The sequence below is a fragment of the Nelusetta ayraudi genome, unplaced genomic scaffold, assembly GCF_046127955.1.
Source record: "Nelusetta ayraudi isolate G7.1 ecotype Tasmania unplaced genomic scaffold, CSIRO-AGI_Nayr_v1 ptg000004l, whole genome shotgun sequence".
Taxonomy (NCBI): Eukaryota; Metazoa; Chordata; class Actinopteri; order Tetraodontiformes; family Monacanthidae; genus Nelusetta; species Nelusetta ayraudi.
In genome coordinates, this window is record NW_027466054.1 from 3,016,522 (window position 1) to 3,032,454 (window position 15,933).

General features: G+C 45.2%; 1 protein-coding gene across 2 annotated transcripts in view; it reads left to right on the forward strand.

Annotated features, from left to right (window-relative positions):
• grin2bb (glutamate receptor, ionotropic, N-methyl D-aspartate 2B, genome duplicate b) overlaps positions 1-15,933 on the forward strand; it is an 87,391-nt gene that overhangs the window by 57,180 nt on the left and 14,278 nt on the right. For both annotated transcript variants that reach the window (XM_076044275.1, XM_076044283.1), the window contains exons 6-12: positions 5,927-6,041; positions 6,138-6,343; positions 8,503-8,674; positions 10,486-10,639; positions 11,478-11,603; positions 14,156-14,385; positions 15,729-15,889. In XM_076044275.1, the coding sequence (XP_075900390.1) occupies positions 5,927-6,041; positions 6,138-6,343; positions 8,503-8,674; positions 10,486-10,639; positions 11,478-11,603; positions 14,156-14,385; positions 15,729-15,889 (1,164 nt within the window). The remainder of the gene's footprint in view (positions 1-5,926; positions 6,042-6,137; positions 6,344-8,502; positions 8,675-10,485; positions 10,640-11,477; positions 11,604-14,155; positions 14,386-15,728; positions 15,890-15,933) is intronic.

The following is a 15,933-nucleotide window of genomic DNA, read 5'->3' on the forward strand; positions in this document are numbered from 1 at the left end:
TCACCTGTTCCTTCTCAAGGGACATTGATGCTATTACAACCACTCACAACAGCTGAAAGTTGTTCGGACTGAAGCTTTTTCAGAACACAAGAACACAAAGAATTGAGCGTTAAATCTTGGCAGCCTCGCCAGCTGAAGTTGAGCTATGTCAAAAACAAAAATCAATTAATTTACAAAGAGGTCTGTTGAAATTTTCATTCCCCAATGCTCTCATGTTCCAGTGTATGTTTGAAACGCCATCATTCTGTGAAGGACAGCCAGAGGATGCTGCGCAGCTTGTCCACAAATGTTCCATACAGAAAAATCACTTTTGTGTCAATGTTGTCTTGTTCACCTTGAAGTAGACACTCCTCCTATGAGCAAACACACTCGCAGCTCGCAGCTCAAAGTGTTTACCAAAGTAGCGCTCCAAAGGTGGCGTGCCTCAAACACTGGACCTGCTGGGCTCAGATCACGGTCAACTTCAGTGAACTAGCTTGTTGGAGGCAGCGGGTCAAAGAGACTTCAAGAGCTTCACTCATCTCCTCTCATGCGGAGCCCTCGTCACTCTCAGTGTGACTGTCTGACTGCTGCCAGAGCCATGACACCTTCTGAAAGTCACTGTGACTTTGTCTATAGGTTTGGTAGAAAGGGTGTGTGGAAATTAGCGTGGATTGTCAAATTATGTTTTCAAATTAAAGTTGAAATTATTTTTGATCATGCTTTTAGATTCCTCAGACAAAAATGATCAACGATGAGGCTTTTTTTTTTGCATGTTTTGTTTGTTTGTTTGTTTTCCTTAATTGCTGAATGATTACACCTGTTGTCACGTTGTGGTGCTGTACACCTGTTTCACTGCCTTTTGCATCTGACAACAAAGTGGAGATTTATTAATGAAGGTTAAATCTCAGGGCCGAAAGTGCCATTGCGACGGTTGCTTAAAAAACAAGTCGAGGTGATGCCGACAATGACAAAAACAGCAACAGGCTATTCAGACCTGTCTGAACACAAACTAATCATTGTCACACTACTGCCCACGCACGCAGCGTGTCCTGGTGTAAACCTGAGGCCCAGCTCGCTCAAGTAAGCTTCTCTTATTCAACATCATTTTCCATTATTGTTTTTTTTTTTTTATGGTTGTATCTGTTGCACAGAGTCACCGCTCCTCTCCTTAGCAATTCTAATGTGCAGGGTGCATTTCATCAAGACTGCTAAACTCTTCAGGTGCAGGTCTTCCTCTGTCATCCAAGATTATGAGTCATCTACCCAAACCTGAAATCGTGCGCGCGTGTATTGTCCATGCGTGTGTGCACAGCAGGGTTGTTTATTTTTACATCCTTGCAATGCAGCGATAGAGAGAATGCAAAGATTAATTTTTAAAAAATGTGTATATATATTGTATATATGTATATGTAAGAATTCTCCTTTCAAATGGCTGGGAAAGGTGTTTGATTTTGCAGAACAAAAGTGTGTGTGTGTGTGTGTGTGTGTGTGTGTGTGTGTGTGTGGGGGGGGTCTGTGTTTGGGTGGGGGAGACTGTAATTGTGTCCAAGCCTTTGATGAGTCAGTGTCTGTTGAACTAGAAAAACAAATTCCCCTCACAGCCAGTGATTAGGCTGTGATCAAGCCTCACCAGGCTCTGTTTAGCAGCTCGCTTGCATGTGTGTGTGTGTGTGTGTGTGTGTGTATGTGTGTGTGTGTTGTTTTTGTTTTGTGTTTAGTGTTTTTTTTGTCTTCCAGCGGCAGAGTCAGAGGTGAATCCTGACATGAGTCGGGATCAAACGGCGCATAAAAGCCGCGTCAAGCGAACAAGAGATGCGGAGCGATGAAGCGAGCGCCCTCCTTCGCTGTGAATTTCCTGCGTGTCGGTCTTCCTAAAGGCGGGGGAGGAGGGCGGGAGGGTTGGGAGATGAGTTTGATGGATGGGGAAGTGCTCCGACGAGATGAGATGCGTGATTGATCTGAGGGAGGGAAAGGCGGCGTGAGGGGAAGTGGGTAAACACTCGGGGTTAAGACTGAGAAACGCTCCTCTTTCTCTCGCTGGGATAACTGAGATAACTGTTCCCATGGCAACACAGCTGATTGGTGGAAATTGCTGTAGTTGTGGGTGCTATGGCAACATGTCATGATTTTAGCGTGGCACTGGTCCGCGGTGGCGCCCCCTACGGTGCACCGCTGTTTGTTTCTCAGTGTGTGTTTCTCGACTTTTGTGTTTGTTATATTTTATTTGTCGATTGAAAGGAAAACAGGGGGGGGTTTCACACTTGTTGCTGATGTTGAATTGAGTTTTCAAGGTCTCTTTATACGCCTGTTTCAAGGTCTTAATTTGTCGTCGCCGTGCACAATGAGGTTACCTGACAGCGCTACGAGCAAGTGAGCGTGTAAATCCTTTCAGCTGTTCCCTTCAGGGTTCGCCATGGGTTTCTGCATCAGATGTTGCTCCTCACACAACTATTTGCATTCATCCGACACAAGGAGGCATTTTTGGTTTCACGTCGCTGGGGATAAAAAGAGAAATGTTTAGTGTTTCTTTGTCTTTCCCTTTTTTTCTTTTCCCTTTTATGAAGCTTCAATTTATTGCAAAGCTTTGTGCCTTGAGCTTCTTACTAAAGCTGATTTCATTGTACCCTCCACGTGTTTGCTGGGAAACAAAAACAAGGTGTTTGAAACCTGACTGGGTGTCTTGTCCCTCATCTGGGGGAAGCAACAGCGGGTGGGTTTTCGTCTCCTTGCTTTTAAAGTGTGTGAATGTGGTGTTTATCACAACAACAACAACAAATGATGGAAACTGTAATATCTGAAAACAGAATCAACTCATTGGCAAAAATACTTGTCGTTTTCTTGAGGCAGTTTTTATTTTGCCAGAATGAAGCTTGAAAAGTGGATGTTTAAGCAGCTGCCATACATCCAGGTGGCCGATGAAGGTGTCAGATGTCATTTATGAAGAAGGGGGAAAAAATGTTATAATACTAATACCGATAATGCCAAACCGGACACAGTGCCTGCTCAAATGTTACAGAAACTTTCCAGTTGTTTTGCAGTTCATTAGCGCTGTGGTAGTCTGTTTGCTTAATATTTACATAGAAGCTGGGCTGGTGGGGTAGCTGTGCATTTTCTCACAATTTCCAGAGCTGTCTGTGTTAACAGACACTTTCTAAAGAGGGGAGCAAGCAAATGAAGTAAATGTAAATGTTTGTTTTTTTTATTCATCCATTATCAATCCATTGTTATAGCCTCCCCTGCGCTGATGGTGGTGGGAGGTGGAGGAGTCTATCCCAGCTGTCGTCAGGCGAAAGCTGGGTTGCAACCTGGACAAGTTGCTAGTTTATCGCAGGGCCACACAGAAAGACAAACAGCCATTCTCACCAGTGCAGAGTTCTCAGTTCGCCTCACATGCATGTTTTTAGGACTGTGGGAGGAACCTGGAGAACCTGGAGAACCCATGCAGACGCAGGGAGAGCATGCATCTGCTATGTAAGACCCAAGGGCTCGGAATCAAACCCACAACCTCTTTGCCACGCACCACCGTGTCGCCCTCAGTCAAACTCGAGAGACGTTGTTGTCCGAAATTATTCGTAAAGTGAATTTTTCAAAAATAAATTTAAAACTCAGTTGATCAGGGTGATTAAAAAACTGCCACGTTTGCACCTCCTGAGTATTCAACCACACTCTGTTAATCTTTCGCGAGACCCCATTTGAACCGAGATTACACGCAGGAGGGAGGCTAATCCCATGTCATTTGTGCATTATGGCGCCTGCGAGCCAGCCAGTATCCATCCAAAGACATTTCATGGAGGCTTGAGTCATTACATTGATTTTCTCAAAGTGTGCAGCAGCCTACTTAGGTCTGCGTGTATGTGTGCGTGTGTGTGTGTGTGAGGCAGCAGGATATAAATACAGCCTGAGACATCGCAGATAGAGGTACTAAATGTTCCAGTGGGAGGTACTTGCAATGAAACCTTGGGTAAGTTTCAGCCTGGTTGCTCATCTGTGGTCTGCATTTCTTTCTCTTTTTTTACCCTCCTGTGAATAGACTTTATTGTATTGTTTTCACACCCTTGACTCGGCTGAAGATGATTGTTGGTAGAATGTGAAGGGCGACTCTTTTTTTTTTTAAAGTCTGCACACACTCACACACGCGCCCGTTCATATCACACGAACCCGCGCTCCCCTCCGCTCGCTGCATTCAGACGAGGTATTTATTTCTCCGGCGGATTGTTTCGGAGGCAGAGCGTCTCCATGGTGACGGGAGCCCACAGATCAGGAGGACGGGCGAGCGAAGGAGGCAGCAGGGAGAGAGATGATTCCAGCTTATGTGCCACTGCCGCACACTTGTTGACACATTATGCTGATGTGCGCTCACGCAGGCGGTGAACTGATACGCTGGCCTTCCCTCACCTTGCAGCCCTGCTTCTGCTGGCTCTCTCTCTCTCTCTCTCTCTCTCTCCCTCTCTCTCTCTCTCTCTCTCTCTCTCTCTCTCTCCTCTCCATCCCTTTCTCCCTCTCTCTCTCTCTCTCTGTCTCCCTGTCTCTCCCTGTCTCTCTCTGTCTCTCCCTCTCTCTCTCTCTGTCTCTCTCTCTCCCTCTCTGTCTCTCTCTCTCCCTCTCTCTCTCTGTTTCTCTGTCTCTCTCTCTCTCCCTCTCCCCCCTCTCCCTCTCTCTCTCTCCCTCTCACTCTCTCTCTCTCTCTCCCTCTCACTCTCACTCTCTCTCTCTCTCTCTCCCTCTGTCTCTCTCTCTCCCTCTCCCTCTCTCTCTCTTGATCCCGCTTCACGTTTCTGCAGCATTCTAATGTCACTACTTGAGCCTTCTTCGACTAAAATTTATTCCATTCAAAGAACCCTCGCAGCTGACTCCAAGACGTGCATCAATGCACATTTAAAAGCTCAGAGGGACAGAAAAAAGCTTTGAAATCAGGACTAACAAAGCAATCCCTCAGCATGGGGGCAGCGTTTCCATGTGTAAAGATAGTAAAGCTGACGTTTTTAAAGCTTTCAAGACTTCAAGATTTAGGAATTTTATTGTCATATGCACAGTGAACCAGGTAGCTTTTCTACACAATGAGATTCTTACTCGACTCATTCTCCCAAAACAGACTTGCATCACACACACAAACAAGAAAAGTACAACAAGAAAGATAATTATAAGGATTCACATTATAGATGCATATTGTGGAGTAGGCATTACATCACACATAAATCAAGCACACATTGTAACGTTAATGCTGTGCTAAAACGTTCACCAGTATGGGGTTCATCGAGGCTGTGAAGTGTCGCTGTGGTCGCAGTTTCTGGATCGAACCGTGTGTACAAAAAGTACACCACGTTTTTGCATCCATATTATATATTGTGGAGGCACTTCGCCCATTTTTTTTTTATTGAAAATGCAAGGCATTCAGGATGTTGTAAGGGCACCATGTGCTATTTTCCCATCAAAACGTCGAGCCTCCTGTCTGCATCGGCCGCGTTGTTTTTGTTGCGACTTTACTGTTGAGTTCAACCTTCCAGCCTCCATGAATCTGCTGAGCAGCAGCAGCAGCAGCAGCAGCAGCAGCAGCTCGCAGTAGAAAAGGTCTCATTACCTTTGATCAGCATCAAACAGATTCGCAGTGCCATTTGTTTTCTCTGGCTCTGTCAAGGACCAGAGCTGTTCTCACGTGGGCTTCATAAATCCCCATCCCACTCCACACATACACGCGCACGCGCACACACACACACACACACACACAAACACACATCCCAGTGTCATTTCCTTCTGTTCTTCTAAAATGTATCAACACATCCAGTGCGTCCAGTGCAGAAAACCAAAATACTTTTATTGTACTGCAAGTATACACTTTTATTAATGTATTTAAGGGCAGTATATTAAATTTTTACCAATTTGAAAAATCATAAATCAGGCCAAATTCTACACACCGGACCTTTAAAGCATGATTTCTCATCCTCAGGTACCTCATGAATGTGACGTTCGAAGGCAGGAACCTGTCCTTCAGCGAGGAGGGTCACCAGATGTTCCCCAAGCTGGTCATCATTCTCCTGGACAAGGACAGACTGTGGGACAGGGTGAATATTCTACTTCTCGTCCTGAAGTGCCTGCTGCAGGGGCCTGCGCGCACTCATGCAGCCTCGCCTCCTCCTCCTCGCCTCTCTCTCGCGCAGGTGGGCAAGTGGGAGCGGGGCCTGCTGACGATGAGGTACCACGTGTGGCCCCGCTTCGAGCTCTACTCGGGAGCCGAGGAGAGGGACGACCATCTGTCCATTGTGACGCTGGAGGAGGCGCCGTTCGTCATCGTGGAGGACGTGGACCCGCTCAGCGGCACCTGCATGCGGAACACCGTGCCCTGCCGCAAGCAGCTCAAACTCAGGTGGGGACCGAGCGACGATTCCGTGGTCGGGCGGATCGATTTGCGGGTTTGTCGGCGGTCGGAAAATCTTGCGGTTTGAATCAATGCGAGAAAAAAAGTCTTGCTAATGGGTGTGCAGTAAATATCCGTACTGATGAAGATATTTAAAAGATCCCAGCATGCAGCGTAAACCTTCTCACACATTCACAATTTTTTTTGGTTGCGGCAACTTGTCACCATGTGTAGCAGACATAGTCCTCCTCCAGCAGCAGCAGCAGCAGCAGCAGCAGCAGCAGCAGCGTTGTATATTATGCAAATCTGTCCGGTGTGAGCCAGCTACTACAGCAGTTCCCGAAGAGGAACGGAAACAATTCATTCCCTTCGTTGCAGTTTATTTACGACGTACTCTGCAAAGTGAGCGTGTCCTTTACCTGCCCTCCAGTCCCCCCCACCCCACCCCACCGACCTCGACTCCCCCATCCCAGGATGACCCTTCGGCCTCTGTTTGCCTCTGCGACTGTTAAACTAGACGATTGTTTTCACTCGATAATTCCCACCGTCTCCGGATCGTCCCTCTGACCCTGTTGCCGTCCGCTGCTCCAGGGGGTTTTCGGTGATGAAATTCCTTTAGTGGCCTCCTCGTGTCTGCCTGCCCTACCTGAGTCTCCCGAGGCCGGCCTACATCTTCTGGCTCACTGCGTTCTTTCATTGACTGATCTTTCACCATGTTCTCTCTCTCTCTCTCTCTCTCTCTCTCTCTCTCTCTCTCTCTCTCTCTCTCTCTCTCTCTCTCTCTCTCCCTCTCTCTCTCTCTCCCACTCTAACCCCCAGCACCATCCTGCCACTCACACTCACACACACACACGCACACACACACACATACACACACACCTCCCTCCTTTCCTTCCCCCTTTGCTTGTCTGTTTGTGTCATCGTCACAAACAACCACAGAGGCCATTCAGTCCTAAATAAGTCTAATATTTACCAATGATGAATATTTATTATTGTTAGTATTTATTATTGCCAGTTAGTACATTAATTGCACGTTTCGAATGAATATTTTTTTTTTTACCTCAACTCCCTGGTTAACACCCTGATGGACGGGATGAGGGGACTTAGTTCATGCGGTCAGAACAGGATTTAACAGCGTGAGGTGGTGCAGGCTGTCTGTGTGTGATGTGTGTAAATGGGCACTGCTGTTGTAATGGATGTTAATCAGCTACCTGGTGTTGTAGCCATAATTTTGTTGAAAAACACTTTGAGTTCAACTAATGTTATTACGCACTGAAAGCGCAGTGTTGCTCAATGATTTGCCCTGAGTGAGTGATTATTATGTGGTAGTTTTACAATCTGAGTGTAAATTATCTTAGGCCAGATACACCACCAGTCTGAAGCGTGGACACACCTTCTCATGCAATGGTTTTTCTTTATCTTCTTTCTATCTCTCACTTCTTCTTTCTGAAGTGAGAGTCTATGTAAATAGTCATTAAAATGAAAGAAAAAAATGATCAAATGAGAAGGTCTCCCTAAACTTTTGACTAATGTAAAAGGTCCAATATTGTCAGTTAGCCAGTAAGCTATTTAAGTTGTGGACATTTGTTTTTGTTGTTGTTGTTTTTTCTTAGTATTAGGCGTACATATTTTTATTATTGTATCTTTTTATTTCCTTTTCCTTCTTTTTATGCTTGAGTAAAAAAAAAAGAAGCTGAGCTTCCTGCTAAAACTGATGCTGTATTTCATTTCTGCAAATGTCATGTATCACAGAACATCAGTGAATAGAATTTTGCAGAACATTGAACCTTAAAATGTTAATACAACGATCCACCCTCTAGATTTTTCTTTGTCTTATCTGCCTCAAGTCGTTACATGCAAAAATGTGTGATTCTCAGGAAACATTAAACAAGGCAAAAGAAAAAAACACATTTCAATGGACTTTGTTCCTCATCAAAAAAAAATCTCTTTCATGTCATAAGACATGAAAATCTTCTTTCTCTCCCTGCTTAATTTAGTCCCGCTATGAGCCAGTCTGATGTTGCTCCTCTGTCCTGTGCCCACCTGCTGAGACTTTTCATCCCTGATGATCACAACATGGGAACCCATCACGCTGCCCCAAATAACTGTTTCCCCCCGATGCTCTGCTTCCATCCCTCTGCCCTCCTCCATTCTGCTCCACCCATCAGCAATCATACAGGTGATTCAGGGATTTACATCAAGCGCTGCTGTAAAGGTTTCTGTATCGACATCCTCAAGAAGATCGCCAAGGAGGTAAAGTTCACTTACGACCTCTATTTGGTCACCAACGGCAAACACGGCAAGAAGGTCAACGGGACGTGGAATGGCATGGTCGGAGAGGTGAGCGCGTTCTATCTTATTATTACTCACTGGAATACGTTGTCATTTCTGAAGCTGTTAATGTGTCATAGTTTGTATAGCGTTACTAAGAATGTAAGCAAACAATTATTATTCCAACAGAGACATGATGAATAAAAAAGACATTCTTGAAGGTCCCATAGGATACCGATCTTTATGTTTTATCCAGTGCAACAAACAATGTCTATCTATCTATCTATCTATCTATTTATCTATCTATCTATCTATCTATCTATCTCATTCATTTTTTTAGTTTTTAAAGTGATTTTGTGCAACTGTAACATAAAGGCAACGAAATTCAACATAAGTCGTATCTTTTTTCCTGAGCTAAGCATGTTTCGTTGGAAAAAAACAAACACTAATTCAATTTAAATGCCCAGTTTAATGAAAAATACCTAAATGTTATTATTTTATATTTTATGCATATTCATTTTGCTCAAGGGTGCTATCCAGCACTCTACAACCCTGCACTTCTTCTCTGCATATTTCCCGCTCAGGCTCCTTGCAGTTTTATTTCTTAATTCACACGTCAAATGCCAGTCTGACACGCATATAAATTCATGCGAAAAGAGTTGCAAGGCTAAAGCTGCCTTTAGAAGTTTATCTTTGCGATAGGGTTAATTGTGCTGGTCTGAATTTGCCTTTCAAGCAAAGCTTCTCGCTGTGTTCGGCAGCTACCGAGCGCTAGTTCGCACTGCAGCGTGGCCCGAGGTGGAGCTGCGAACTGCTCCTCCGAAACTGTGGGAGGACAATGAGGCTCTTAATCAGAGACGGGAGAGAAAGAGACGCAGGGAGACTGAACGCTGTTGGAAAGGAGGAAAAGAAGAAGAAGAAGAAGAAGAAGAAGAGGCAGCCTCAGGGAACAGCTCCATTCTCTTGTGCACACATTAAAATCTAGACATCCACCACAATGCACCCCCTCCACCTCCTTACGAATCCGCTTGATGTTTTACTCAATAACCAAGCAAGCAACCCTGGTTCTGTGGGCCAGTTTGGAAGTGCAGGCTTGAAGGTCCAGAGTGTAAAATCTTTAAGGAAGCCTGCCTGAGAGTGCGTTTCGTATTTAGGCCACTGTCAAAAAATGGTGGCAACTAACTAGGAGCAAGACCCTTATTGCTCTATATGTATTCTTATATACTATGTATACTTTATATGAGAACCATTCTAGGAGTAGGAAAACCAAATTACTTTTATTGTACTGCGATTTTACACTTTCATTCGTGTATTTATGTCCAGTATGTTAAGCTTTTATCAATATAAAAATGATAAATCAAGCCAAACCTTGCCCACTGGACCTTTAACATGCAATGACGTGCATCTCCACTAGTCAATGTGAAATTACTGAAATCAACAGAGCCCGTGCGTGCAGGCGTGCATGGATGCAGCCGCCCAAATACGCAGTTAATGATTTCATTTAACAAACTAGAGGGGGAAACATGGCAGAGAACAGAGAGAACGGGAGGATCGCAGGCCTCAGCGAATAAATGTAACAATCAAGGGAAGGGGGCCGGGGGGAGGGGAGGTTTGATGGCAATGGCTCGTGCTCACTCAGCCAAACATACACATCCCTGTTTTTTGTTGGTTTTTTTTTCGCTCCACTCTTATTCAAGGCCCGAGGCGCCTAACGCTCAGCTCTAAATATACCTGAGCGCGCTCGCAGGGGGAAGCAGCTCGTGGGGGTCGATCACAGACGCAGCGCAGCAGTAACCCTCCTGTTCCCTCCCAAAATAACAGTTTAAATACCTGGAAAGATCACGGCGCGCTGATGAGTCCTCCTCCCCCCGACCCTCCAGGTGGTGTTGAAGAACGCCCACATGGCCGTGGGCTCGCTCACCATTAACGAGGAGAGGTCAGAGGTCATCGACTTCTCCGTGCCCTTCATCGAGACGGGGATCAGCGTCATGGTGTCCCGCAGCAACGGGACCGTCTCCCCCTCTGCCTTCCTTGGTGAGCGGCCGCCTCCCCACATCAACCGGTTTTCAGCTGGTTTCAGTCACATTGAAATATTTATGTATCTAGACCAGGGGTGGGCAAACTGTTTGACTGGCGGGGCCACAGTGGGTTCTAAAATTTGACAGAGGGGCTGGAACAGGAGCGGATGGATGGAGTGTTTTGATGAGCCACCTCATAAGAAAAAATATATCCTGGGATATGTAGAAATGTCATTTCAATTGAAAATGAACAAAAGTGTCTTTGAAGCCCCACATTCTTTAGCTCTTTGTTGAAATGACTCTTAAAACACTGAAAAAATTAATGAAATACAGCTATTTTATTACTCATTTATTATTAATATAATTTCTATTAGGTCGGCAGACCGGATTGAAAAGCTTCACGGGTCGCATGTGACCCCTGGGCCGTAAATTTGCCCACACCTGGTCTAGAATCTGAATAATCTGGAATGCATGTGAACTTGTTCTGGTTCCATTCAGATTCTCAGGGAGCTCAATAGTCTGCAAATTCTTCTGCGGGGAAAAAAAAAATGTGTAAAGGGGTGACATTTCAAGTAATGGGAAATTGTCCTTTTAATGCTAAACAGAAGCACCGGGGGGGGAGGGGGGGGGGACTGCAGAGGTCTCGTCGCTGATCCAACAGAGTAGCTTCTGACCTTCTTCCCTGAAAAGTGTTGACACCGACTCAGAACAAATCCTCAGCAGGGGGGAAATAATCACACTTATCATCAGAAAAATCCTGTTATGCCACCGGCTTAATTTTATCTACCTCTTCATGCTAATCAGCTGGCTTCCCTTTCTGCCAATGTTTCCTCTGTCTCCGCTCATGTGTCCAGAGCCCTTCAGCGCTGACGTGTGGGTGATGATGTTTGTGATGCTGCTCATGGTGTCGGCTGTGGCCGTCTTTGTGTTCGAGTACTTTAGCCCAGTGGGTTACAATCGATGTCTGGCGGACGGGCGAGGTGAGAGCGGCACACGCACACGAACACGCACACACACACACACACACACACACGCACGCACGCACGCACAAACACACACACACTTAGCACTCAGACCAAATCAATCCATAACGGCCTCAAACAGGTGGAGTCTTTGCGTAGCGTCTGGGAGTGCCTGTCCGCAGCCACTCTGACTGAGCCTCTCTCTCAGAGTCGAGGATCATTGACTCTCACTCAATGACCTGAGACCACTTCATTCCTGCGCTGCGGCATCTTCTGTTAATGTGCCGGTATTAAAGCGTCCACAGTGCTCGGCCGCAGCACCTCGGCAGCTTGAGCTGTTGTAGGTAACCGAGTATATGGTTCCATCGGCGTGCTGCGCAAATGTGTGCCAGGCTCAAGGGCAGAACTTGAAGTTGTTAGGTTGAGATTTCCACCTGTGAAACATAGACAGATAGATAGATAGATAGATAGATAGATAGATAGATAGATAGATAGATAGATAGATGTTTATATGTACAGTATGTATTAAATGTTTTATACATATATATATATAAATATATATACATAGTTCAAAATAGCCACCTTTCATAAAAAACTATTTAGAGTTATTTAACATGGTTTTTCTTTGCTGCATAATTACATATATCTTGCTCATATACTTGATGTCTTCAGTATCTATCTGCAGTGTACAAAGTTGTAAAGATAAAAAACAAATTGCATGAGAAGGTGTGTCCAAACTTTTGACAGGTAGTGTATGTACATATATAGAGAGAGAAAGAGAGATGCATACGATACTTTTGATGGACTTATTAAAACTTTGGCTAATAGTATTAAAATGTTCCTTTATTTGTACGTTTTGACTGTATCCATGATCTTAGTCTCTTGCTCTAAAGTGTGAATGTGAGCTCATTGATTTTAAAGGCTCTGACGTGTTGCTCAACTGGCCCATATGAAGGTGATGTAATATGTATTTGTGATTCTGTATGGATTTTCGAGTCGTTGTGTATTGGTGGTATTATGAGGTGTATTAATTTAGGTAGGACTTAGTATGACGTCACTGTAGGCCCAGGTGTGAAATGCTCGACCCGCCACTGTCACCAGCAGACACAGGGAGAGAAGTGAGGGATGCACGGGTCTGTGGTGGGCAAAACCAAATCTTAACTGCTAAACTGAGAAAATCCATCACAGTGTTGTGTTTAGAATACTTAACAATCATTCAAAAATGATTGTGATATGATGTTGGGAGGGGGGGGGGGGGGTAGTGGTGGCTGGTTTGGATTATTGGCTGGGTTGCAACCCACTGCCACACCCACCATAAATGACACGTATGAGCAGGCTTGGTGCTGGATGACTCTCAGGGTTTGAGACAGCTGGAGTCTCCACAGTAAAATGAGGTGGCTGTCCCAGTGTTGTTTACAGCCTGTTCATCCAGGGGGGACAACAGTAGACTGTGCTTGTGAGTTACGCTTGCCAGCAAATTGTTTCCCAGAGATTTCTTTCCCTGTCACAGTAACAGCGCGGTGGCTGTGCGGTTTAATATTAAAGTTATGTAAGGCTGTTGTCCTACGCTGCTGCTGCTGCTGCTGCTGCTGCTGCTGCTCCAGCTGCAGCATAATTGTAGCCTGCCACACGCGCGGCGAGCGTCTGTGACAGAGCAACAGTAGGTCGTGTTTGCCCACTGCTACCTTGTCACGGTGCCATGGCGGTAGGTGGAGCAGAGTCGGTCTGTAACAGGGGGTTGTCACAGCGGGACCATCGGTGGTGTACGACATGGTGGAGATTCATCCTGCCGCTGAAACATCACAATGAAGGGAATACTGCTGCGTTTGCATTGCCGCTCGGAAGTCACGCTCTCTGCTCTGAGTCGAGATACTTCAAGCAACTTCTTGAGTGGAAAGACTAAATGGGGAAACTCAAAGGATCTGAAGCAAGTGAGAGAGCAGAGTTTAACTGGCTAGCCGTGTGAATTTAAGGTCTCCTATTATGCCCGTTTTATTTTTCAGTGAGTTTCTTGAGAGGAGCAGCTTTATACCAGCAATTATCTCAAGAGAAAAATTACAGATCTTCAGAAAACAGCACGTTGAGCCGTCTGTTCACAGCCTGTGGCGCAAAAGCATGGTTTTCGCCTCCTGCTAACACTGATTTGAAAAGGACAGGCTGCAAGGCAGCAAAGAGGTGGGCCTGGGGGGGGGGGTTGTTTTTGTTTTTTAGAACCATGGGTTTGGATGGACTTTTCTGATAGTTGGAGGCTCACTGACAGATTCAAGACACTTTTACTTGTACATTATTAGTCTTGTCTCAATGTTTAAAGGTAACCTGAGAATGCATGCAATGACTTGCTAGCCGGCATGTGACATCATTTCCAAATCAGAATTCCGATGTCATAGGTAAATCGGAATTCTGAGTCCGTTACTCTGGACCTTGTTTCCCTCAGTCATCAAGAGGTCCTCACGTGGTGGCGATGATGCAGACAAAGTGAGGTAGTAACTGAGACGTTTAAATGTTCTTTTTCTTTCTTTTAATTTTTTTCTCCTCCTTCCCTCTTTTGTTATTCACTCTGGACCTGGCAGAGCCGGGTGGTCCCTCCTTCACCATCGGCAAGGCCGTGTGGCTGCTCTGGGGTCTGGTTTTCAACAACTCCGTCCCAGTGCAGAACCCCAAAGGTACCACCAGTAAGATTATGGTGTCGGTGTGGGCCTTCTTCGCTGTCATCTTCCTTGCCTCCTACACTGCCAACCTGGCCGCCTTCATGATCCAGGAGGAGTACGTGGACCAGGTGTCGGGCCTGTCGGACAAAAAGGTTTGAAAATGAAGCAATTTGAGGGGCGGTGGGGGTGGGAGGTGGGGGGGGGGGGGGCGAGCAGGTGTACGCTGCAGGCTGCACCTCGGAATAACCAGTCTGCTGAAATGAATTATATACAGTGTTAATCTTTTTTTAACTACTGAGAACAAAGTGAGGAAAAGTGAGGACTGTGTGTTCAAAACAGTTCTTTTGATACTTTCTATGAAGTCATTGTGAAGTGAAGAGGGCTTTACGCTTTATATTGTGTTTTAAAAAATGTCTTAATTTGATCTGGTTTAACAAAGAACACAACTTTTAGTCAGAGACACTGTTAGTTATTAGTTACATTTAAGTGTTTGTATCCATCCATCCATCCATCCATCCATCCATATTTTTTACCCAGGTACTGACTGTGCAGGTTGCCAGTGCCACATAGACAGACAAACAACCATGCACACTGCCATACACACCTGCAATTTAGAGTTCCCAGTTGTGTGTTTTTGGACTGTGGGAGGAAGTCGGAGAGAATCCTGGCAGACACAGGGAGAACTTGCACCACCGTGTCGCCTGTCTTTAAATTATTACCGTCTTCAGTTTTTGTCGAAGTGAAAGTTTTTTTGTTGCATATTTTGCATCCTCTGTATATGTCACCCTGCTCTGCATTTGGAGCCCCTCTGGGTGAGAGAATAACTGATTTGGTTAATAGCCTGTGAAAAATACCCATCTCAGTTCTTAAAGCCCAGGATGATGTTTTTAAATTGCCTTTTTTTTTCCACGTTCCAAAGCTTGAACTTATTAATATCCAGAAGAAGTGCAGGAAGCACTTAGCTGTGCCGAGATGGAAGTAGTTGATTTTTTTTTTTTTTATGGAATCTTTCTTTACCGCGTTTCTATATTCCCTAATCGAGTGTATTTTAAAGTCATCAAATCAAGACATCAATAGCTGACAATAGCTGACATTTAAGGGTCTGCTAGAGCAAAATAGTTTATTTTCTTCCATTTTAATGTAAACTTGAAATGTTTCTGTTTAGTCCATCTGTAAACATTTTTAATTTATTGTTTTTTGTGACATTGTGACAAGTGGATTGATTGCTAAGGTCTTTATTTTTGAGGTTTCAAAGACAGATTCTGGACAGATGCCGGACCAGAACCAGAAAGGTTCGGGGTTGTTGCCGTTGATTGTGCCATTTTTTTCTCCTCAGCATTTCCTTAATTTTTTAGTTTGCTAAACCACAGCCCATCCTCCTGCTCATCGGTGCATTAAAAGCTATTTGATGCAGCTCGCTGCCTTGCACATGTTAATGACCACTTCTCTCACGTTGATCTCTATGGTCTTCCTCTCCCCCTACCCCCCACTACAGTTCCAGAAGCCCAACGAATTCTCGCCACCTTTCCGCTTCGGAACGGTGCCCAACGGGAGTACAGAGCGCAACATCCGCAACAACTACCGGGACATGCACGCGTACATGACGAGCTTCCACCAAAAGAATGTAGATGAGGCACTGTACAGTCTGAAGAACGGGTGAGGAGGGGAGGCAGACCGGAGGGAGGCTGGGGGAGATGAGG